This window comes from Oncorhynchus keta, chromosome 36 (assembly GCF_023373465.1).
Source record: "Oncorhynchus keta strain PuntledgeMale-10-30-2019 chromosome 36, Oket_V2, whole genome shotgun sequence".
NCBI lineage: Eukaryota > Metazoa > Chordata > Actinopteri > Salmoniformes > Salmonidae > Oncorhynchus > Oncorhynchus keta.
Window position 1 is genome coordinate 5,914,562 of NC_068456.1, and position 26,447 is coordinate 5,941,008.

A 26,447-nucleotide genomic window follows, 5' to 3' on the forward strand; every position below is an offset into this window, starting at 1 on the left:
ATAATGAAATAAGTGTTCAAATAGTATACAAGTATAGGTAAGTATATGAGACTGTATTCATTTGTTGATACGTAACCAAAAGGAAGGATGCAACTTTCTACAATGATTGTCGGCTGTTGTCAATGTAATCAGTCACAACAGTTGTTCGAATATAATCGGGAAACCAACACAGTTTGTTATTTTAATCGCACTGTGGCTATTATAGCATGCCAGAACAGGTGACTGAAGGGGCGCTGCCAATGCAAGTGAGGAGTCTCCATCCTTCTCTACGAAGTAAATAAATAAACAATGAATCGTCCAGTCTCTTGTGCGCCCAGCCTGGTGCGCCTCATCCCATCTCATGCATGGCTGCCAGTAATGGTCTACTGGGTGTCAGCTTTTATTTGCAGGACACAAAGCAAGTGCCAAGGGCTGCTGCATCGACTCCCCGAGCAGACTCGGCCTCTGGATAAAAGCAAGCAAAATGCTTCAGTCGAGCACAGAAACATAGAAATGTTAGGCTGGAAAGAGGAAGTACAGTGGAGAGGGGAGGGACCGAGGGCAGAGTTCCATGGGGCTGCCGCGGCGCTTCGAACTTCTACACATGGAGCGGGGGGGAGTTGGAAGAACTTCATATTGCAAACTCAAGGAATAGCAGGTATAGTAACTTTCACGATGCTTGTTAAGTTCAATGTCATTTAAAGTGTTTATTCGTATTTCTAAATGGTAAGAAATGAAATATCGTTACTCTTTAAAAAAAAATGAACTATGTTAAACAGATTGGAAAACATTGTCCTTACGTCTGGGGCAGGTGCGTGAGTGTGAGCGTCTGAAATCCTGTGACGCGAGTGGTGAATGTAACCGAGTTGACTAAATTAAGGAACATTTTAATGTTACATGAATGTTATACAATTTTGATACGCATTATAATTAATATCGAATGTATTTTCTTTGGAAAATAATGGAATAATGGAATATTTTCCTCCTTTCCCAAACTAATTTTAGGAGATCACAGGAATTGCTCACAATTATCTTAACCATATCGAAGCAGTAGGCTATATGTCTTGCCATTGACAATTAAACCTTTTAGAATTAGGCTAAACATAAAAACAAAAAAATACATTTCCTTGGTTTCAAAGTTTTCTAATGACTCGTTTCACTTTTCGTGCCAGATTGCCACCTGTTGCAACTAGGCGCATCCAGAATGAATATCTGAAATCTACCAACCATTTTACATCATGACATTCAAGCTGGAGTTCTTATTTCAGAAGTCCACTTTCCATTATTACAAATGAAACCAAGTCAATTTAAATAGCATGTATAAAATTGATCTGAACAGTCCTCAATGAAAGCGACAGGAAATAGGCTATAACTGCGTTGCCGAGAGTCTTGAAAAACGTAATCTGTTTCTATGCCCTTTTCAAAGTTACATGAAAAAGACACACACTTCAAAATTCCTTTTCAAGATACCCAAGACGGTCTGAATTATTGGTCGATCTGATCCGAACCTGACACGTGTGTTGATAGTATTGGTGGGCAGGGCTCAAGTATAGCCTACTGTTAACATGTTGTGAAACTGACATTCAACAAGAACACCATAGAATATTAATTGTAAGAGAAATAATGGGGAAACAACTCCACAATACTTTCCTCACACAATTGTGCGCTGGGACAACATTTTACAAGCTTCAACACGTATGATATGTTATTATTGTTATGGAGAACTATAACCATAAACAATGAAAAATCCTACTCAAGTCGGCTAATTAATTTGGTTAATATGGAATAATAAGATATCATATTTTCATTACTACATTGTCTAGATTGTCCTCACAAAACTTCAAAAGCAATGTTGATCTTGGTTTTAACTTGATTTTAATGTGTTGTTAACAATAGTATTTCCATTTTGTTGACAGTCCAAACTGCCCTACAAAGGCCAAACGCAGTAACTACGTTTTTTATAGATTTTTTTATCAAATCTGATTTCAAAATCTTTTTATGTCTAGACAGACAGCAAGCAGTTCCATGATATATTTTAATCAACTGGCTTGTTTTTGTGTCAGGAAACTATACACCACATGAATCAGAAAACACCCTTGGCCATTTCTGAACAACTCAACATTTATGACCAAATTCGTAGTTACTGCGTTTTGCCTTTATAGGGCAGCACAGCCTACCTCCTCATTCAGTATTGACATTGACAAGGTTAGGCTACTCACCTTTTTTTTAAATATAGGGCAGCCAAACACTTGCATTTCAATTTGATAGCAAGGTTTGCTCTTTTCAAGCAAACCACTGCCACCTCAAAGGTTTCTGTTCTACGGAAAAGATGAAAAAACAATGTGAAAACTTGGGCGATGGCCTTATTATGGTAGGAATGTGATGAGTTATTTTTGAATGAAACGTTCATTTTGAAAACGAATCCAAAATTAAAAACACAGCAACCTGTACAAATGGACTCACCCTCAAGAAAAAAAACATGATATATTTCAATTACTATTGGTAAATTAAGCAATGAATTGCAACCCACCCCATAGCACAATGACATTTGATGTATCTGCTTCTTCCTATTGAGGAGGGTTGGAATGCTGCAAATACACGTTTGTGGACACGTCAGCATCCTTGTTATTAGCATACTGAGGAAGGAGACAGATAAATAAAGGCTGTTATTAAAATGATTCTCACTGAATACCGGTGTAATGAAGTGTGTCAGATGCAAATGAGGACAATAAGGAAACTCCTTTCAATGCCCCTATACTGTAGCCACTCTAACCCACAATAGGTGCCAAAACATCAGCTTAGTACGATTATCATCTTTAAATTTATGCCTGCACGTTTCATTAATTGCTAATGAGTATTCTCTCTATAATTTTCAGATTTAAAAAAATGAAAACGATGACTGTTTTGAGTGTTATGTTACGTGGTATAATGTAGTAGGGCATGGTTCCCCAAATGGTGGTTTGGGACCCACAGGTGGGTCGTTGCTAAGGCATGAGTGAGTTGTGGCACAAATACTGTTTTGTTTCACACTGGAATGAATGAGGTGGGTCTCAATACACAAAAAGTCATTAATATTCACTCTTACATCTCAGTATCAAAATATATTAAATTAATCAAGCTGATTACATTATTTTGGGGGGATAAATTAGCAACAACAGTCAGGTGTCTTAATTTGTTGTCCAAATGAATGATTTTCTGGAGAAACAAATGATGACTTTCGAGTACCGTCTTTAATCACACTTCTCACAGAAACAGCTTATACTTATAATAGTTTGAAGGGAAAAAACATTTCAATAATGATACCTGATATGATATAATTCTTTAAAAATAAGTTATTAGAAACTTAGCCTAATGTTCTATATCACCCCTCAGATTGTATTGATTTTCATATGACTGTTTTATTCATTCATATAGACCCCATATTATTCACATATGTTTTATGTTGATATTCCTGACATTTAAGGAGAAATATGTGTTGCCAAATTATATTTACATTATAAAATCCTGTCAGTCGGTTTTTACTTCCTCCCAGTATCCAAAGTTTGCTGTTGTTGTGCACTTTGGCTGTTTAACGGTTTGACTGTTTCAGTCTCCACCCTGCTCCCTGTCGTGTGTTCGCACCCTGCTCTGCACAGCCCTTCCACCCCACCCGCCATCCATCCACACACACACACACACACACACACACACACACACACACACACACACACACACACACACACACACACACACACACACACACACACACACACACACACACACACACACACACACACACACACACACACACACACACACCCTTGAGTTAGGACTGGGGGTGTTGTGAACCCACAGCCCTCATCCTGCCTCTCCTCCCCTTACTGAGCACACTCAGACCCACTGCCATGACTCTTCCTGCCCTTTGTGAGGCACTTTCAGAAAGTAGGTGTTGCCCTTAGTGCCTTGTTTTGTCATATTTGACTAAGGTGGTGTCATTCTGAAATAATGTCTGAATGAAACCATCCACAAAACACAAAATATATTGAGAATTGTCAACAAGAAATGAACTACAACATAACATGTCATTAACATATCCAACTAATTGGGTTTTGTTACAAACACCTGTGGTTTATAATGAACCAGGAAACAAAACGATGATAAAACAAATAAAATAAAATACATGTAATCTAGCATAACTAAAAGTAATAACCGTGTTACTTTGGGTGAATATACAGCTTCCTGAATGCCTTAACAACTGTGGTGTGGTTAAACATGGGAATGCATTTCTCACTTCTGTGAAAGTCCCCCACCAACACGATCAGTATTTCCCTTCGCACCATCCGCCCAGAAAAAAAGGCACATGAGAATACCACCCCCTCCCGACCTCCAAACTCCAGATGCTAAAGAATGATGGTGCCGGCAGGGCCTCTTAGTCCTGTATCGACACACCAGCATCTAACACCCACTGTGCTCGCTGCGCCAGCATCTTCTGCACCAATGACCTCTGCCCTTCCTACCACCTCCCCAACCCACCACCACCTCCCCCACTTGGGTCCTGGGTGTTCGTGGGTTGTCGAACCTCTGACTTGACTCGCCTGTCCGCTGAACATTGGGCGTTGCGACCGCAGAAGAGGCTGCTTGGTGGCTTCCCACTATTTGTTCCAAATGTGTGGAGCCATCTGTCAGTAAAACAGGAAGGCCTAGGTTCCCCTTCTCCCTCGGGCTCGCTTCGCTATTTTAGGGAGCTTCACTTCTCCCTGTGTGGCTGGCTGGGCTGGGAAAGCGGCTCCACCAAGGGCCTTCTTGAAGTGGCGGAGCCGAGGCTGAGGCTGTTGTGCCCATCTGCTGCAGGCTTGAGGCGGATGCATTATTAATGGGGCCACGCGCACTGGTGACTCCTCAGATATGCAGCAGGCCCCTGGCCAGGGGATGTGCTCTTCTTCACTAAATTCCCCCCTCTTGTGCGAAAGAAACTTACTTTGGTGCCCCTTGGCCTTCTCCTTCCTCTATCGCTCTCTCTCTGTCCCCTGGTTCTCTCTCTTTACTTTCGCTCTCTGATACACTCCCTGTCTGTCTTGGTTCCCTCCCCTCTCTATCTCTGTATCCCCCCCTCTCTCCATCTCTGTCTCTATCTCTCTCTCGGGGTCCCTCTCTATATTATCTTTCTCTCTCTCCTCTCTCTTTGTTTCTGATGGTTGCATCTCTCGCACACGTCTTTGCTCGGGTAGTGGCGCGCTCAGCGGTGCATGCTCAGTAAATTAGAGTGAACATGGGCGTCGATCAGCTGGGCACGACAAACAGCCGTATCCTCAGTGACCTTGGGCCACTGAATTTTCTGCTTAATTTTGCGGCAGTCGGTATGCGTTTTTGGATGATTAGGTGGCAGGAAATTAACAATAAATAACAAACGTGGTCTGAAAGCTCCTCATCACCATAGCCCGTCATGCAGGGCCAAGCCACTCTCCCAGCCCATCCTCTCTGTCAGACATGTAATGAAAATGTCTGTAATTCATTGTAATGTAATGGGACAGCAGTGTGTCTTTCGGTGTGACAAAAGGGATCTTGCCAGGGTGACAGAGTTGTAAAGAGAGAGGTCATAGCTTTCGTCAGTTGTGGCTTTTTATAATGTTGTCTTTTTCAGCCCTGCTGTGCCGTTGATACAATTTAAACACATCTACATCTCTGTCTCTCTCTATCCCATTAGAGTACCTGCACCGAATGGAGACGGAGGAGGCACAGGAGATGTCTCAGACGCCAGGTAAAAGCCACTGTTTTCAGACCTCAGAGTGAGTTGCACAGAGCCCAAGCCGAGTGGCACAATTCACAGCACATATAATGGATTATAGATGATTACGGTTCTACCATATGAGCAATAACGAACCATGTTCTGGTGACTAATGGGTGTTTTCTGGTGTTTACCCATGCAGGCAGGGACAGCCCCCCTCCCAATGATGTGTCTGAGGACCAAGACGAGGCCATGCCCGTCCCAGAGGACCTGTCTGCCAGCTCCAATTTGCAGCACAACAATAGGGGTGACAAAGGAGGCATGGGTGAGTGACAGTTCCTATAAGTCTGTGCCACATATGTTTAAATGAGCCACTCCCACATCAGTAGGCCTATAACCAGTTATTACACCTAGAACAGTATAGCCATCAAACCTTCACCCGTGTGCCCCAAAACCTAGCAGTTTCCACAGGAACTTCAGAAATATGTATACCGTCACAAGGACAAAAGCAGTAGTATGGTCCATACTCCTCATAATGAAAATAAAATGATTTAAAAAGAGCAATTATCATAATATATTAATAAATGCCATATGATGAATACATCTACAATAATTACATGCCTGTTACAGCTGCCTGCACTAGATATACAACAGCAAAAGTTCCACCCCCTTATTTTTTTTAACGGTAAAAGAAACCAAAACTAAATTTCATAAAAACAAATGTGTCGGTAACTTAACTATTTTGTGTTAGTAAAATAACAATTTTGTAACGGTATCCCAACCAGTAGTTAGCACACGAACAACAAATCCCTTAGTTCCACTCATTAGTTGCAATCTAGCGCTTAATCGAGCTTAGTCCTTTTGAACATGTAGTCTTGATGCATTTAGGTCATTGGCAGGAACGGTTGGACATTTCTCTCATCCGTCACATGATGTGCAAAACCTTAAGGAATGGCTAATGTGGCCTTGATATGAGGATGTAACTAAATTAAGCCAGGGAATACCATTATCTGATCTACAAGTTAATTGAAACTCGGGACATGACTGGCATGTCAGGGGACACCAGGCAGCATTTACCAGATGAAGTTTTGGAATTCAAATGTTTTGCTTCATGAGAACATCTGTGAACCCCCCCCCCATATCATGTTGTATACGTAAAAGTACAGCATCTCATACAACCAATATCTATGGTAGGTTTATGGGACGTGTTAGTGGTTGTGATAACTGGGGTACACGATAAGTGTTACTATAATTTGTGGTGTAAAAATGGAACGTCCTTTCATATTAGCTCCAGATAGCTGTGTGGTGTAGTTTACCCTTGTGCGTCGAGGCTGCATTTAGTCAGAAACAACATGTCGGAGCAGAGGAAACTGAAATAGGATGTGCAAAGAGTTTCCTAAGAAGAACTTGCCATCAGGCAGTTTCAACACTCCAGGAGATAAAGACTTCAGGAGCAGAGCCAAGATCGGAGATCAGCATTGCACATCACCAGTGCATCTCACCACCACACAGCCAGCGCACCTGCAAACACACTCACCACTTTCACTCCAACTGTCAAGCGTTTAACTCCGCAGCACACATAAGGAACTCCAACCCTTCGCCAGCATTGCCATAGTTTACGACATGCGCCAGGAATCTATTGTAACTGCCCTGCTGACCATGAAGTGCACATTTATCCTCATCAAAAGTCACTTAGTCAATGTGACAACGTCTGTCAGCATTGAGGTGAAATCATCGTACAATATTTTGAGGCTTTCACCTCCTGCAGCTGCAGTTCCTGTGGTTTATCCATGAGCCACCAATTGATTGACTTTCTGAAGCATTACATGGACTATACTAAATGCTCCTTTTTTAGGGCTTTGTGCAAGTTTGCAGTTGAGTTAGCGCTGGAAGTGGAGGCCATAGGTTCAGTCCAGTCAGGCTGTTCTTTCTCCATATGACTGTCTTTGTGGTTGAGCCTATGATTAGTCATTTCACTCGCCAGATTTGACATAACTAGGGAAAACTGCTCAAATGACTAAAATATTCACTGATGCACAATGGGGACCATGCCATAGGGATTTCAGTCAGACAGTCAACATTTTTTACATACCTAAGAAAAATGAATGACAATTGTCAATCAATTTGGGAATGTGGTTACAGACATTATTCCATATTCCACCAGAAATAAAATGTTATAGTGTCTTCTTTGGCGAGTTAGTTTTTTAAGCATGTGTTGTATGATTCCTAACCTCTTTATCTGGTCTTATAGTATTTTGAAACACAGGAAGAGGTCCTGAATCAGGAGAGAGGTCTGCAGAAACATAGACAACAATGTGTGTGTGTGTGTGTGTGTGTGTGTGTGTGTGTGTGTGTGTGTGTGTGTGTGTGTGTGTGTGTGTGTGTGTGTGTGTGTGTGTGTGTGTGTGTGTGTGTGTGTGTGTGTGTGTGTGTGTGTGTGTGTGTGTGTGTGTGTGTGTGTGTGTGTGTGTGCGCGTATGTGTGTGTGCGTGTGTGTGCGCGTATGTGCGTGTGCATGTGTGTGTATGTGTTTGTTTGTTTGTAAGTGTTTGTCTTTGAGTGTGGGTGAGTGTAAGTGTTTTTGAGTATGTGTTGCTCTGCACTCCCTAAAGATCTAATCACCACTGTGAGAGGAAGTGGCTGTTATGCTGTATCTATGCAATGCATCACTGGCTCTCTGATAAACCCCAAATGCATCAGGGAGTTATTATTATCTGTTAGGATCATGTGGTACAAAGGCTATTGGCCTGAAGTGCAGGACGCAAGCAGGACTGTGTAACTGAGACAAGGAGGCTGCAACTATAACGGAAGCTCAAGACCTCAAAGCCAGGTTGTTTGTTGCAGTTTTCCATTCACTTTCCAATGCTAACATACTGTAGGTTTGTCCTACACAGCTTCTCTAGTTTCATCCTACACAGCCTTCATCATACGATTCAAAAAGCCCCAAATGGATTTCCCTTGTGTGGGAAGGACAAGACACATTGTCACAAAAAGTTGCCTTACTAATGAAATTGTCTGAAAATATTTTTTGTGAGTACAGTCACACAGACACCTAGTTTCTTGAATCGGGGTCGCAAATGACATGTCACAGTATGCCTGTCCGGTGACACAATTTCTCTTTCAGTAGGTATGAGTAATTAGGGCTATCCAGTCTTCACTACAATCCTGTCTATTTCAGACTGAAGATGTAAGCTTTTGAGTTCCCGAAAATACTAGGTTCGAGTTTCGAAAGAGTGGGGAAAAGTACACTTTGTTTTTGGGGCTCCTTATCGAAACCGACACACCCAATGGAATTGTGTTCAGTATGGCGTCTACGTGGATTTACACACATGTGGTTGGTCCCACAGCGGAGTTAGCACACACTGGGCTATTTTCATCACTGAGAAAAGCAGCTCTGTTGCAGGAACCTCCAACAGGCTCTATTTAACTTCCACACTGCATAACTGAGCCATCATCAATGGCTTGTTATCAGTTACCTGTGTTTCCTTTTTTTGTTGTTGCTACTTCTGTCAGAGTAGATTGTGCGTTTCAGTGGGTGGTCTCTTTTGTACCTGTGAGTCCAATCAATGACACTGGAGCTGTCACTATGTATATGGTAGCCTACAATGTTGAAAATGATGTCTTTAGTTAAACTTTTTATTTATTTGATTTTTTTTTTTACTTCCAAGCAAAGTAAATAAGCCTCGGGTTTTGTCACAGAAGGTCTCTGGAAAGATACTTCAGTTTCAGTGGTCTACACCAACCCTCATGTTGTCATTCTGGCCCCTCTTTAACCCACCTTTTCATAGCTGAGCTAGACAGCGTTGACATCGGCAAGGCCGAGGGAACGACTGCTGCTGTGCTGCAACTTCTCAGGGACATATGGGGAAGTTGTGACTAAATTGGAGATGGGAAGAAGGGCTTGTACTTTATATCATGCTTGTCACACATCCTGATTTACTCGTTTTGGGAAGCAAGTGTCAAATCTCACAGGAAAGGACCAAACAAAGAGGTAGAGCAATAAGCCAACAACAGTGAATCACTTAGATCCGACTCTCGATTTCAACGCCAGACATTTAAGTCGAATGAACAATGCGTTTTTTACTATGAATAATATTGAACCAAAAGGCAACAGAAAGTCTCAGTGAGATTCTAAAGGGTAACACCACTGCAACAAGAGCACTTTCTGTGAGTGAAATATTTTTTCTCTCTCATTACCGTAATCACATAGACGTTTAAAAAGAAAATGGCTGTGTTCATGTTGTAGCCAAACAACCCAGTAATCCTCAGGTCTATGATTCTGGCTGACCAGTAGGTCTAACATGCTTGGGGAGATGCAGGCCTTAACTCAGCACCTGTGGTTAGTGATAATATGATCTTTAAGGTGATCAGTTATCAGGTGTTCTCTCTATGTCAGTAGTAATCTGTGCCTTTTCTGCTTTCATCTAGCTAACTTCCTTTGTGCCGGGTGTGCGATTTCTATAAGCATATGGTTTGTGTTTCCTTCATCTCGCCTGCTCGACAGAAAGACATGTCGTGGTCTATGTGTCCACTCGCAAAGAAAAGTCGCAACAGGCAAACAGACAAAATGTGAGGGGGGAGCAGTTTTTTTTCTCACAAGGCTGCCCTGGACCTAGAGTATTTCAGCAGTTAGCATAACGTAACTAATTCTAACGTTATTTTGGTCTTTGGTCTGTCCACTATCACCAAAGTGGCGCTTACGTGTATTATTTGAGTAGTTAGCATAGTACTGTATACCAAAGGCTGATTTTATCCAGTATCACCAAGTTGGTATTAAGTTAATACTGAAGTATCATCTGAGAGCAACAAAAAAAAAAGTCCAAAAAAGTTCACCCAAGTTGCCTTTCCTATCTCACTGGATGAATCATGCATTACGGGAGCTTGTTCCCTAGGAGTGTCAGTGAAAACAAGAGTCCCCACAAAAGACGGTTTCAGTTACACTGTTTTACAATTCCTTGTCTGTGCTTCCCTTTCTGTCACTTCACCATAATGATTGGTATTTCAGTTAGGTAGGCCCTGTGTCTGAAGCTTCTCCTTTTTCCCTATAGATTCCTATATTTCATTATTTCCACTCCTTCCTCTTCGGGTGTACAAACAAGTTAGACACATGAGGAAATCAACCAACATGACATGCAAATCACAGGCTAATAGTTGAGGGATTGTCGAGGCTTTAAGTGGTTTAAAGTAAAGTCCAACAAATTGAGGAACCAGTTACTTGACCTGATATCCCTCCAATACTCAATCAGATGCCTGTCGTCACATTTCCTTTACATCCGCTACTCTTTATAGTTGTGCTTATTGAGATGATAGATGTTGATTAAATTATGGTTAAACAAAATGTTTGTTGCAAATGGATTGTCATGCCATAGTCTGGTTACAAAGTTAGTGAAAAGAACAGTTCCCACTGGACAAAAAAACCTGTTTGAATCAATGTTGTTTCCACATCATTTCAACAAAAAAATTGAACGTGAGGATATTGAATCAATGTGGGAAACTAATTGAATTCGCAAGACGTTAGCAGCGTAAGGGCATTTAATCTTTTTTTCACCCAACTTTTAACCTAAATCCAATGACATGGAGAATTCCTTTGTTGATTTCACGGTGAATTCATGTTAGTTGACAATTAAACCAAATGTAAATCAAAACTAGATGTTGAACAGACGTCTGTGCCCAGTGGGTTATATCTATAAACCAAAAATGGATGGTGTTACACTTAGAATGCAAGCGTTTTTGGATTATCACTGACATTTTTTACATTTATTATTTCTCCCTTACTTGTTTGGTGTGCGAGTGTTAGTGTGTGTTTGTTTACCGTAGTTTGTTGGACTAGTTTACACCGCTGCCGTCCCTCGTTTCACACAACTTCCTGTGTCTCTGTTTCCTGTTTATCTTGCTGTCATTTTCACAGTGTGTGATGATGAGAGATGCAGTATGAGTTTCCCTATTTCCTTTAGCAAAAAGTACAAATAAAATGTGATATATATATATATATATTATCCATCTGTTATGTTTGATCTGGAGCACTGATCACAAGAACCCACTGCATGAGTTCACCAAATTTGTTTCAAGGTTTTGCCCGAGTGTGCTCAGCCAATCAAGTTGAATTGAGGATTGCTGCACAGAAAGTGCTGATTTACATGGTCTCACTCTGCAATGAACTTTTGCTATCAGTAAGGTCATTGGAGGTGAGGCATACCATCACAGATACATATTCATAGACTAAAACAACCATTCAAGCAGAGGGAGAAACCGACACATGCCCTTAAACTAATAGTCACATATTGACCCATAGACAGTCAAAGATATACATGTACTCCAATAGCAACATAGTAATGTACTCATATTTCTACACAGTAATGTAGGCTATAGTCCCCCAGAAACATGATCCTATTCTAAACAGTGGCCCACTGCCCTCTTTTCCAGCCTGTAACATTAAAGTTGAGGCTCGCAGTGACGAGGAGAATGGGCTCGCCTTTGACATGATGATGAATGGCGAGGAGGAGGAGGAGGAGTGTGCGGAAGACTTGCGCGTGCTCGATGCCTCGGGGGCCAAACTGAACGGCTCCCATGCAGGCGGCCCCGACAGCAAGGGCCCCTACTCCTCGGCCGGGGGTATTCGCCTGCCCAACGGGAAGCTCAAGTGTGATATCTGTGGGATAGTTTGCATTGGCCCCAATGTGCTGATGGTGCACAAGCGAAGCCACACTGGTAAGCCATCTGCGATACCCATCGCCCTTACTTTGCACCCACGCTCACTGGTAGGTAGCCTTACAGAGAGAGATCATGTGTATGTGGAGTGGAGAAGCTGAGATGGATTCTGTCAGTGTTCTGTCAAAGTTTTACTCCAAAGTTGTCCGCAAAGCATAGGCTACAACACAAGTCATTGGGTTTTCACACTATTTTACAGAAATGAATTAAATGCTTATCACCTAATAAGTATGTTTTTGTATATTGGAGAGCTAAGCACCACTAAGTAAGATACCATGCTACAGTGCAATTGGTATCCACCAATTGTGTTGAATTCTGTAAGATAAGGACCTGGAGGTGCCAACTGTTACCATGTACTTTCTCAGTAAGTGAGGTGCAATGAAGCAGTTGAATACTCGTTTGGTAAAAGTTATTGCTTAACCAATAGGAGTTAATTGATGATGGAAGAGCTTAACATGAGGAGATCAATTCCATTTAGTTGATGTGGATAATATAGAGCTTTCACTGGTTTGTAGTGGTCAAATGGGTTTCAGAGGTGTATTTTCACATAGTTACTGTGCTATAGTCAATATATTGGTCTGTAATGTTGGCAACAGGAGTTTTAGAGTAAAATATGGAAGTATTAGTTAAGTACGTCATGTGTCATGTGTAGTATCTAGATATTCTGTATGGGTGACTTTTGGGTGACTTTTGGGTGGTCGGTCTATTTGTTGTGTGATAAAATAAAAAAGTAAGATGAATATAGTCCCTAAACATGACCTTAAATCACAGTTGAAAAACAGGATATCAGCAGCAATGAAAAGGAATCTCCACAAAATGGCAATTATCCGAGTATTACAACTTTTTCCAAATTCAAAATTGATATTCTATTGAAATGAACCCAAACCAGTGGGGGGGAACACTTTTTAAAAAGGCACTTAACTGCCAAGCTTTAGAAACTAATGAAACCCAAAATGGAAGAAAGGAACACTAGACTAAATGTAAATGCAAAAGAACGTATAATAAAATATATAATGAAGTGCCTCCTATTTAAATAGAAAATATTCTGTGGTGAGTCTGCTCCTGAAATGCATTTTTAATGAGTTTCCTTTTTTCTATATTTTTGCTGCTTCACTGGTGAGTCTTATTTTATGGGGGCCTTTTGAGAAGAAAAAAAAAGCCATATTAAAACCTTCTCACAGAATGCCACAACACACGGAGAGGATGGATATTGGTTTATTCCAGAACCACTGATCAGGAAGACTGGCTCTCAACACAAAGTGTTTCCTTCGCTTTATTCAAATGAGCTTGAATTTGCATTGTGATGGGCCGCTCTTATTTTAGAGCCAAAGAAGAGAGGGAAAAAATTAGATTTTCAGATCAAATTGACCCAGGCACTGGTGCATTACGAAACTGGCAGCCTTAGTCTGAAAGGCTCTTGTTCGATCAGAGTGGTACTCGGCTCTGAGGTGCAGGGCCGGGGAGAGCACGGAGAAATGGAGTGTCACTCCGCTTTCAAACCCTCCTAGGCTGGTTGATTGGGTTGTGCTCCGAGTTCCTCTATCATCCACTGTGTTCAAGTACTCGGGATTCTTTTAGTACAGTGACCCCGAATTCACATCCACAGTGGCGCTATTTGGGATGCTTTAGTTCCTGCATCCACGTAGCAAAATTCAGTCAATGGCTTTATACCTAGCCTATTATTGTCTGAGGAGTATCTGTTCGCGTTGAGCTGAGCTGACATTGGTGTATCTCAAAGCAAACTAGAAACTCCCAATGGTTGATAAACTGATACAAACTACAAATTGGTCCATCTCATGCTGTAGGGTGACAAAAAAGAAAGCCCATTCGTACATTCACCTTACACTGTCAACACTCTGCATTAACCCTCGTTTATCTAAAACCAATAGAATTCCATTCATATCGGCCGACTCTTACAAATAGAATACTCATTTGCTATATTATTGTAATTTTGTGTCTGAGCTCACAACACAAGATTTAGCTGAAAATGTTCCTATTTAAAGTTAGCACCTACATACAGTAACTTACAGATGCCTATACTCCAGTTGTGTGCTTGTTAGTGAAAAATATCCAAACACTCATTTGCAATCTGCCAATTACATTTAAAGTGTTGATACTGTAGATGAGTGGCAGCTGTACCTGTGTGAGGGCCCTCACAGCGTGCTGTGTGGTGTTTCTTGTCCTCAGGAGAACGTCCGTTCCAGTGCAGCCAGTGTGGTGCTTCTTTCACCCAGAAAGGCAACCTGCTGCGCCACATCAAGCTCCACTCAGGAGAGAAGCCCTTCAAGTGTCACCTGTGCAACTACGCCTGTCGCAGGAGAGATGCCCTCAGCGGTCACCTGCGCACCCACTCTGGTGAGTTAGGAGGGTAGGAGTAGTGGTCAGTGTGCTGTGGAAATGGGCTGTGTTCATTAGGGCATGCATTTTTAAAACCATTTTGCAACAGAAAATGAATTTCTCTTATTGGACAAGTCAATGTAGTCCCTCCTTGTTTCAGTCAGTTTTCTTCTATTTAGGGCCAAATTAACACGGCCATGGTAATTACCAGGTGGAATTGTGAGAGAACACCTACAGTGTGCTCTGTGAGATGGATATCTTCTCTTATTGTGGAGTGGGAGACATATCTGTCATCTGCAAAGAAATTATTGTAAAACCATGACATTTATCGTGTGAATGAAACATGTGCCTGGGTGTACTGGGGAATGACAAAACAGCCCCGTCATAACTCAAAATACAACACACAGTACACACCACTCCACAATATGGACAGTACTATGGAACCGCTCACATGCACTTGAACACCGCTCTCAATGCATTGCTGCCAGTGCTCACCGCTCTAGCAATGTCACGTCTTACAGTTGGAAAGCCCCACAAGTGTGCCTACTGTGGGCGGAGCTACAAGCAGCGTAGCTCTCTGGAGGAACACAAGGAGCGGTGCCACAACTACCTCCAGTGTATGGGGCTGCAGAACAGCATCTATACAGGTTAGTGTCTGTCTCTCACCTTCCGCCCACGCTGTTGACCTACTGTGCACTGTAGTTGACTCAGGACTCTCTCTGGTAGCAAACGTTAATGAACCAACAATGTTGCAATTAGAACAATGCTCCTAGCAGGTCGGGACAACATTTTATGACATGTATCTGCACGATAAATGCTGTATCTCTATCAGTAAGGCTTCCATAATGCATTGGACAGGGGCTTTTGGCTGTTTCTGTTGACTCATAACCCAGTTATTCTAAAAGGGGGAAAAAATGTCAAAAATAATTCAGTAAAGAATACATTTTCTTGGATGCCGGGTCTTTAGGTTTTACTACTTCATTCTGTGAATCAACGAACCATAAATAAGAGTCTGACGTCTTTTCCCTTGTAATCTTTTCAGTTCGTGTTTTTGTAAAAATAAATAAAAATGAATGGACAGTTCTGCTTAAATCTAATAATAATTTCCTGAATGTGGAACACGGCTTAAGGTTAAATATAGTGAGAGAATGTGGCTTTTGCTCACGTTAAAATAACTCTTATACAAACGATCCATTGAAGGTGGATGGATGTACATGTAACCTACTGATCTGACAACATTAGGAAGTGGGCCGAGAGAACAGGGGTTTGTATTATTATAGGAGGAAATTATCAGACAGGTTTATCACTCTCCTTTGCTTAGTCAGTGTGTGCCTTCAGAAAGTATTCACACTCCTTGAATTTTTTCACATTTTGTTGTTTTACAGCCTGAATTTAAAATTGATTAAATTGAGATTTTATGTCACAGGCCTACACACAATAAATACCCCATAATGTCAAAGTGGACAATTTAGAAATGTTTACAAATTAATAAAAAATGAAAAGCTGAAATGTCTTGAGCCAATCATTTGGAAGGTGTATCAATACACCCAGTCGCTACAAAGATACAGGCATTCTTCCTAGCTCAGTTGCTGGGGAAGAAGGAAACCGCTCAGGGCCAATAGTCCCAACATCCTTGAGATGTTTCTACAACTTGATTGGAGTCCACCTGTGGTCAATTAAATTGATTGGACACGATTTGGAAAGGAACACACAACTGTCTATATCAGGTCCCACATTTGACAATGCATGTCAGAACAAAAACCAAGCCATGAGGTTCGAAGGAATTGTCTGTAGAGCTCTGAGACAGGATTGTGTCAAGGCACAGATCTAGGGAAGGGTACCAAAAAATGTCTGTAGTATTGAAGGTCCCAAGAACACAGTGGCATCCATCATTCTTAAATAGAAGAAGTTTGGAACCACCAAGACTCTTCCTAGAGCTGGCCGCACGGCCAAACTGAGCAATCGGGGGAGAAGGGCCTTGGTCAGGTAGTTGACCAAGAACCTGATGGTTACTCTGACAAAGTTCTTCTGTGGAGAAGGGAGAACCTTCCAGAAGGACAACCATCTCTGCAGCACTCCACCAATCAGGCATTTATGGTAGATTGAATAGATGGAAGCCACTCCTCAGTAAAAGGCACATGACGGGCCGGTTTGGAGTTTCCCAAAAAGCACCTAAAGGACTCCCATACCATGAGAAACAAGATGCTCTGGTCTGGTGAAACCAAGATTGAACTCTTTGACCTGAATGCCAAGCATCATATCTGGAGTAAACTTGGCACCATCCCTACGGTGAAGCATGGTGGTGGCAGCATCATGCTGTGGGGATGTTTTTCAGCCGTAGGGACTGGGAGACTTGTCAGGATTGAGGGAAAGATGAATGGAACAAAGTACAGTGAGATCCTTGATGAAAACCTGTTCCAGAGCGCTCAGGACCTCAGGCTGGAGCAAAGGTTCCTCTTCCAACAGGACAACAACCCTAAGCACACAGCCAAGACAATGCAGGAGTTGCTTCGGTCTCTGAATGTCCTTGAGGGTCCCAGCCAGAGCCCGGACTTGAACCCAATCGAACATCTCTGGAGAGACCTGAAAATAGCTAGGCAGCAACCCTCCCCATCCAACCTGACAGAGCTTGAGAGGATCTGAAGAGAAGAATGGGTGAAACTCCCCAAATCAAATCAAATTGTATTAGTCACATGCGCCGAATACAACAGGTATTACAGTGACATGCTTAATTACGAGCCCCTAACCTACAGTGCAGTTTCAAAAAATACGGACAAGAATAAGAGATAAAAGTAACAAGTAATTGAAGAGGAGCAGTAAAAAAAGAACAATATATACAGGGGGGTGCCGGTACAGAGACAAATACAGGAGTGCCAAGCTTGAAGTGTCATAACCAAGAAAACCAGAGGCTGTAATCGCTGCCAAAAGTGCTTCTACAAAGTACTGAGTAAAGGTTCTGAATATTTATGTAAATGTGATATTCCCGTTTTTTGTTGTGGAGTATGTCCTTTGTCATTATGGGGTATTGTGTGTAGATTGATGAGGATTTTTTTTATTTAATCAATTTTAGATGAAGCTGAAGCATAACAAAATGTGGAAGGGGTCTGAATACTTTCCGAATGCAATAAATGTATTCAGTATATACAGTACCAGTCAAAAGTTTGGACACACTTACTCATTCTGGGGGTTTTCTTTATTTTTACTATTTTATACATTGTAGAATAATAGTGAAGACATCAAAACTATGAAATGACACATATGGAATCATGTACTAACCAAAAAAGTGTTAAACAAACCTAAATATAGATTTTAGATTCTTCAAAGTGGCCACCCTTTGCCTTGATGACAGCTTTGCACACGCTTGGCATTCTCTAAACTAGCTTCATGAGGTAGTCACCTGGAATGCATTTCAATTAACAGGTGTGATTTGTTAAAGGTTCATTTTTGGAATTCATCAGTTGTGTTGTGACAAGGTATGGGTGGTATACAGAGGATAGCCCTATTTGGTAAATGAACAAGTCCATATTATGGCAAGAGCAGCTCAACCCTGGAATGAGTAGGTGTATCCAAACTTTTGACTGGTACTATATATATATTTATACTCTTACTTTTTAGATTTGTGTGTATTGTTGTGTATTAGATATTACTGACATTTTGGATCTAGGAACATAGATATGTGTATGCGACCAATAAAATTTGATTTGATAGGAGAAAACAGAGGATGGACTAACAACAATTGTAGTTACACCACAATACTAACCTAAATGACAGAGTGAAAAGATGGAAGGCTGTACAAAATAAAAAATACTCCAAAACATGCATTTTGATTGCAATAAAGCACTAAAGTCAAACAAAAAAATGTGGCAGAGAAATCAACTTTATGTCCTAAATATACAACACTTTATATTTGGGGAAAATCCAACACATTATATCACTGAGTATCACTCTTCAAATGTTCAAGCATTGTGGTGGCTGCATCAGGTTATGGGTATGCTTGTCATCTTCATGGGAGGTTTTAAGGATGAAAATAAACCAATAAGAGCACAGGCAAAATCCCAGAGGAAAACCTGGATTAGTCTGCTTTCCAACAGACACTGGGAGACAAATTCACCTTTCAGCAGGACAATGACCTAAAACGCAAGGCCAAATATACACTGGAGTTGTTAACCAAGGTGACATTGAATGTTCCTGAGTGACCTAGTTACAGTTTTGACTTAAATCGGCTTGAAAATCTACAGCAAGACTTGAAAATGTCTGTCTAGCAAGGATCAACAACCAACTTGAGAGAGCTTTAAGAATTTTTCTAAGTTGTAAATATTGTAGGAACCAGGTGTGCAAAGCTCTTAGAGTCTGACCCAGAAAGACTCAAATCTGTAATTGCTGCCAAATGTGATTCTAACATGTGTCGACTCAAGGGTGTGAATACTTACAGTTGAAGTCGGAAGTTTACATACACCTTAGCCAAATACATTTAAACTCAGTTTTTTCGCAATTCCTGACATTTAATCCTAGTAAAAATTCCCTGTCTTAGGTCAGTTAGGATCACAACTTTATTTTAAGAATATGAAATGTCAGAATAATAGTAGAAATAATGATTTATTTCAGCTTTTATTTCTTTCATCACATTCCCAGTGGGTCAGAAGTTTGCATACACTCAATGAGTATTTGGAAGCATTGCCTTTACATTTTTAAACTTCGGTCAAACTTTTCGGGTAGCCTTCCACAAGCTTCCCACAATAAGTTGGGTGAATTTTGGCCCATTCCTCCCGACATAGCTAGTGTAACTGAGTCAGGTTTGTAGGCCTCCTTGGTCGTACACGCTTTTTCAGTTCTGCCCACAAATTTTCTATAGGATTGAGGTCAGGGCTTTGTGATGGCCACTCCAATACCTTGACTTTGTTGTCCTTAAGCTATTTAGCCACAACTTTGGAGGTATGCTTGGGGTCATTGTCCATTTGGAAGACCCATTTGCGACCAAGCTTTAACTTCCTGACTGATGTCTTGAGATGTTGCTTCAATACATCCACATAATTTTCTGGCCTCATGATGCCATCTATTTTGTGAAGTGCATCAGTCCCTCCTGCAGCAAAGCACCCCCACAACTGAATGCTGCCACCCCCGTGCTTCACGGTTGGGATGGTGTTCTTCGGCTTGAAAGCATCCCCCTTTCCCCCCCAAACATAACAATGGTCATTATGACCAAACAGTTGTATTTTTGTTTCATCAGACCAGAGGACATTTCTCCAAAAAGTATGATCTTTGTCCCCATGTGCAGTTTCAAACTGTAGTCTGGTGTTTTTATGGCGGTTTTGGAGCAGTGGCTTCTTCCTTGCCGAGCGGCCTTTAAGGTTATGTCGATATAGGACTCGTTTTACTGTGGATATAGATACTTTTGTACCTGTTTCCTCCAGCATCTTCACAGGGTCCTTTGCTGTTGTTCTGGGATTGATTTGCACTTTTCGCACCGAATTACGTTCATCTCTAGGAGACAAAACGCTTCTCCTTCCTGAGCGGTATGACGGCTGCGTGGTCCCATGGTGTTTTCCTTGCAGACTATTATTTGTACAGATGAACATGGTCCCTTCAGGCATTTGGAAATTGCTCACAAGGATGAACCAGACTTGTGTAGGTCTACAATTTTTTCTGAGGTTTTAGCTGATTTCTTTTGATTTTCCCATGATGTTAAGCAAAGAGGCACTGAGTTTGTCAGTAGGCCTTGAAATACATAATATGTCTGTAAAGAATTTTGGGAAAAATGACTTGTGTCATTCACAAAGTATATGTCCTAACCGACTTGCCCAAACTATAGTTCGTTAACAAGAAATTTGTGGAGTGGTTGAGAAACAAATTTTACTTGCTCCAAACTAAGTGTATGTAAACTTCCGACTTCAACTGTATGTACATTTGATATTTCTGTATTTAATTTTCAATATATTCGCAAAAAAATCACTGTCATTATGGGTTACTCTGTGTAGATGGGTGAGATAAAAAAAATCGCTATAATCAATTTTGAATTCAGGCTGTAACACAATAAAACGTAGAATAAGTGAAGGGGGATAGATACTTTCTGAAGGCACAGTACACCAACTGTCTCTCAATAAAAGCATCCTCATCATTGCGCCCTGTAAGAAATCAACTTTTCAGGGATACTTAAGCCAATACCTTAAGCAAGATACCCTGTTATACAATAATCCTACATTTGATCGGGTCAGATTTTACTACTTTGATTCTGAAACCTACTTTTCTGTCTTGCTTTCCAGTAGTAAAGGAAGAAAGCAACCAGAATGAGCAGAGGGAAGACTTAAGCCAGACGGGATCTGAGAGAGTCTTGGTGCTAGAAAGACTAGCTAATAATGTAGCCAAACGTAAGAGCACTATGCCACAGAAGTTTGTAGGTAAGGGATAAAGTCTGCTTCCCTTTGTATACCAACAAACATTGCTTTAACTGCAAAGCACACGACTTCGGTTCTAAATGTGAGAATTGCGTATTTCAGTTTGATGCATTCTGAGTTGCCACGATTGCGCTGCAGAATATGCTGTTTAATAAAACAACACATATTCAGCATGATCACCCTTGTGCCTGGAATCTGTTATCATTAGAACAATGTTTGAGCTTTATTTAAGTTGATCAATCATAATATTTCCATTGAATTAAACTTTAACGCTTTGTGTATTATACATTTATTTGAAGATGACTCTTACTTAAATTAAATTAAGTAAATATATTAATAAAAATATGCTGACAAAACATGTAAAAAATGACAATAAATAAAACAAAGTAATCAGCCATGAGACACTAAGGAGAACAATGTAAAGAATGGAAAACTCGAAATAAGGAGAATCACCAATCAATATCAGTAAAATTGTGACCAATCCATTTTGGGGCGGCAGGTAGCCTAGTGATTAGAGCATTGGACTAGTAACCGAAAGGTTGCAAGATCAAATCCCCAAGCTGACAAGGTAAAAATCTGTCGTTCTGTCCCTGAACAAGGCAGTTAACCCACTGTTCCTAGGCCGTCATTGAAAATAAGAATTTGTTCTTAACTGACTTGCCTAGTTAGATAAAGCTAATTCTATTTGAATTGTAACATTGGTAATTGATCTGTTTTCCCTTTCTAATCCTCAGGTGGGAAGCGTCTCTCCGACCTCTCCTTCGAGGGCAACCCCGGGGAACTGATGCAGCCTCATGTCATCGACCAGGCCATCAACAGCGCCATCAGCTACCTGGGTGCCGAGTCCCTGCGACCTCTCATCCAGACCTCCCCAACCTCCTCTGAAGTGGGGCTCATTGGCTCCATGTACCCCCTCCACAAGCTGCCTCCAGAGGGACAAGGGGCGGGGGGCCACGGCCTGTCAGCCAAGGACAGCGCAGCTGAGAATTTGCTGCTGCTCGCCAAGTCCAAATCAGCCTCCAGCGAGAGGGACGGCTCCCCCAACCACAGTGGCCAGGATTCCACTGACACGGAGAGCAACAATGAAGAGAGGGCAGGTGGCGGGGCATCGGGCCTCATCTACCTGAACAACCACATCACGCCTGTGGTGCGTAATGGCGTGTTGCCCCTGGCAAAGGAGGAACAGCAGCGGCAGTACGAGGCCATGCGGGCCAGCATCGAGATGGCCTCAGAGGGGTTCAAGGTGCTGAGTGGAGAGGGGGAGCAGTTGAGGGCATATCGCTGTGAACACTGCCGCATCCTCTTCCTAGACCACGTGATGTACACCATCCACATGGGCTGCCACGGCTTCCGAGACCCCTTTGAGTGTAACCTCTGTGGCCACCGCAGTCAGGACCGATACGAGTTTTCCTCACACATGACCCGAGGGGAGCATTGCTACTGAGTGGCCCACTGAACACACACTACCACACGAACACACACACACGCTCACACAGACATACCCCCCCACACACTTGCTTATTTGAAAGTGGCGATTTTTATACATTGTCAAGAAATTGCATGTTTGAAAAACAAAGAACAAGAGTAGTTTATGTTAACTTCACATGTTCAGGAGGAAAAGGGAAACGATTCCTCCATCTGCTTTTTAGAAAACAAAAGGTGGTAAAATAACTGTTCAGTGAACAAAACAAACAACTTAAAAAATGATTGTGATTCAGCAGTAAGTATCATGTGTCACATACGGTATAGTTTTAAGTCTTTGATCTACCCTTTGATGTCTGTATACATTAAATAAACGTCTCTGTTTTCTGATAGCCTACCTGGAGAAATATCTGATAGCCTACCTGGAAAATTATCTGATAGCCTACCTGGAGAAATATCTGATAGCCTACCTGGAGAAATATCTGTATATTTTATTCTAAAGAATACAATCATACAATAAAGTTGTTTTTTAAATGGCAAGGTATTGCTTGACATTTACGTAAGGGGTAATCAACAAGAGGCTATGCGTTCTATGGAAAATAATGAAAGATGTGGAAGGTGTGTTCCACAACGCGGCAGAGGAGTGGAACTAAACCTTCCACTGAGTTGCATTATTATCCAGAGAACGCATAGAGCACCAAGTTGAATATCTCTTTTATACCATGGCTGTAATTTAGCACATTTGACACAAGACATGTGTTACTTTGCAGGTAGAAATGTGTTCGACATTCACTGTAGATTTTACTATAACTACAGCAGTTGCTGTGGTAACTACATTTACATTTAAATTTAACTAATGTAACTAAACAAACAGACTTTTAAAATTTAACCAGGCAAGTCAGTTAAGAACCAATTCTTATTTACAATGACTGCCTACACCGACCAAACCCAGGCGACGCTGGGCCAATCGTGCACCACCCTATGGAACTCAAAATCATGGCTGGTTGTGATTCTGGTTGTGTGCCACTCAGGAGCCCATGCCTGTTTAGCTAACCAAACCATCAGTACTAGCTTGCTATTATGAAAATTGGGAATTCAACAATACCAACATTGTTTTCAATTTGACTTTTGCTTTCAAAATGAGCTCAAACAAAACATGCAAGAATGAACTATATAATGAACTACATCCATAAGCAGTATATGTAATATACCGTGCATTATTTAACCAATAACAAAAAAAAACACGCCCGAGGGGGTGTTATATATGGTCAATATACCACAACCCCCGAGGTGCCTTATTGCTATTACAAACTGCTTACCAACATAATTAGAACAGTAAAAATAAATATTTGGTCATACCCGTGATGTACCATGGCTTTCAGCCAATGAGCATTCAGGGCTCAAACCACCCAGTTTATAAAGGCAATTATAAACTGGGTGGTTCGAATGTTGATTGGCTGACAGCTGTGGTATATCAGTCTGTATACCACGGGTATGACAAAACATTTATATTTACTGCTCTCATTACGTTGGTAACCAGTATATAATAGCAATAAAGCACCTCGGGGGTTTGTGGTATATGGCCAATATACTGTACCACGGCTAAGGGCTGTGTCCAGGCACCCAGTGTTGCATCGTGCTTAAGAACAGCCCTTAGCTGTGGTATATGGCCAATATACTGTACCACGGCTAAGGTCTGTATCCAGGCACCCAGTGTTGCATCGTGCTTAAGAACAGCCCTTAACCGTGGTATATTGGCCTTATAGTGTACCACACTCCCTCTGGCCTTATTGCTTAAATAATGCACGCTCTAGAATGCCCTTCAAGCCAATCAGAAATGAGAATTCAGCAATGCCGTGGTATAAAGTTTTTTATGCATTATTTATGCTGTGTACACATGCACGTGTTTCTTTTTGTAATTTATTAGTTGGTGTTAGGGTTTCCTATGTTTGATTTGTTCAGTTCAAACATTCCCTACCATTAATCAAATGTGATAGATGGATTTGAGTTGAATAAACGAATGACCGAACTCGAGTGTTATTTACTGAAATATATTTTTGTTTGATATAAAGTATGGATGGTATTCAGTTTTGTCCCAGCTTTTGACCTCGGTGGCAGAGACAATGTTACTCTCAATTTGAACTGAACTTTTAAAGTAACTTTACTCATACTGTATATTATCATGCTTGCAAATATCAATAAAGGATATTTTACATACCCCAAAATAATACTGATATTAGTTGTTTTTTTTCATAGTAAGATTCACCAGTGGAAGGTAAAATTGAGGATGCACTGTATTTTCCCACTGGACTCATGTCCATAGCAAACGTTTCACACTATTCCATTTCTACACGTGGATATTTGAATGAAAATTAATTGTAGTTATTAAAAGCAATTCAGAATCATCAGGGTGCAACATCTGGCACATTTATACATTTAAAGCAAATAATATTGATCTGACAATATACCATGGAATAGAGAGCTGTGTTTGCTCTGTACATTTCACTCATTGAGAATAGCCTATAGGCAAAACTAGACGTGCAGTACATGACCCGAAACACTTGAGTGAGCAAACCTCTCAATACTTTCATTACTGCCATGATAACCAAATGGATAAATACATTTATAGAAATATGAAATGTAATTGCACTTTCTCAAACGTTTCTAAATTGGTAAGTTCACAACGTGCCAGTTATTCAAAATGTAGCCGCTACTTGTCACGGAAAAAAAGACTGAATGACATATTCCCGGTGAAAATATATATATTTTTTCAACGCAAAAACATTGCAGCCAACTTGAATTAATGCTGAATAAATGAATGCTTATTGTATTTAAACTACGCGTAAGATACTTTTCATGACTTCTAACTCCAACATGGGCTTGCTAAAGGGTCCTGCGTATCAGGTTAAAATAGAAATAGATGAATGATATAATGAAACCACATGAACACCAAGCAGCGGTACACTGGGGCTTGAAGGACAGAGGATTTGATTAGGTAATTTACTGTAGTTCAAAAAGATCTAGCAATAGAGGAGTAAGGCTCAGAATTCAGGAAAATATCTACAAGGCAGGGCACTGAACACTGGACATGATCACCTGAGAGAAAAGAGTGCTTACACACAGAACCAGACAGAATGACTGCCGGGGGGTGCTAACACACAGAACCAGACAGAATGACTGCCGGGGGGTGCTAACACACAGAACCAGACAGAATGACTGCCGGGGGGTGCTAACACACAGACCCAGACACAGAACCAGACAGAATGACTGCCGGGGGGGGGGTGCTAACACACAGAACCAGACAGAATGACTGCCGGGTGGGGGTGCTTACACACAGAACCAGACAGAATGACTGCCGGGGGGGGGTGCTACACACAGAACCAGACAGAATGACTGCCGGGGGGTGGTGCTTACACACAGAACCAGACAGAATGACTGCCGGGGGGGTGCTTACACACAGAACCAGACAGAATGACTGCCGGGGGGTGCTTACACACAGAACCAGACAGAATGACTGCCGGGGGGGGGTGCTTACACACAGAACCAGACAGAATGACTGCCGGGGGGGGTGCTTACACACAGAACCAGACAGAATGACTGCCGGGTGGGGGGTGCTTACACACAGAACCAGACAGAATGACTGCCGGGGGGTGGTGCTTACACACAGAACCAGACAGAATGACTGCCGGGGGGGGTGCTAACACACAGAACCAGACAGAATGACTGCCGGGGGGGTGGGACAGAATGTGCTAACACACAGAACCAGACAGAATGACTGCCGGGGGGGGTGCTAACACACAGAACCAGACAGAATGACTGCCGGGGGGGTGCTAACACACAGAACCAGACAGAATGACTGCCGGGGGGTGCTACACACAGAACCAGACAGGACTGCCGGGGGTGCT

General features: G+C 41.6%; 1 protein-coding gene across 6 annotated transcripts; it reads left to right on the forward strand.

The window, feature by feature from the left end:
- Nucleotides 1-292: 292 nt before the first annotated feature.
- LOC118369525 (DNA-binding protein Ikaros-like) lies at nt 293-24,776 on the forward strand. Of its 6 annotated transcripts, none has more exons than XM_035753961.2 (8): nt 293-637; nt 5,663-5,716; nt 5,886-6,008; nt 12,107-12,391; nt 14,579-14,746; nt 15,250-15,375; nt 20,989-21,123; nt 21,855-24,776. In XM_035753961.2, the coding sequence occupies exons 1-8, from the start codon at nt 358-360 to the stop codon at nt 22,562-22,564; spliced, it is 1,881 nt and encodes a 626-aa protein (XP_035609854.1). In that variant the 5' UTR covers nt 293-357; the 3' UTR covers nt 22,565-24,776. The 6 variants fall into 6 exon arrangements, with proteins under 6 accessions (XP_035609854.1, XP_035609856.1, XP_035609859.2 ...); XM_035753963.2 differs by having other exon boundaries at nt 20,992-21,123; XM_035753966.2 differs by lacking the exon at nt 12,107-12,391 and having other exon boundaries at nt 299-637; nt 20,992-21,123.
- The last annotated feature ends 1,671 nt before the right edge of the window (nt 24,777-26,447 follow it).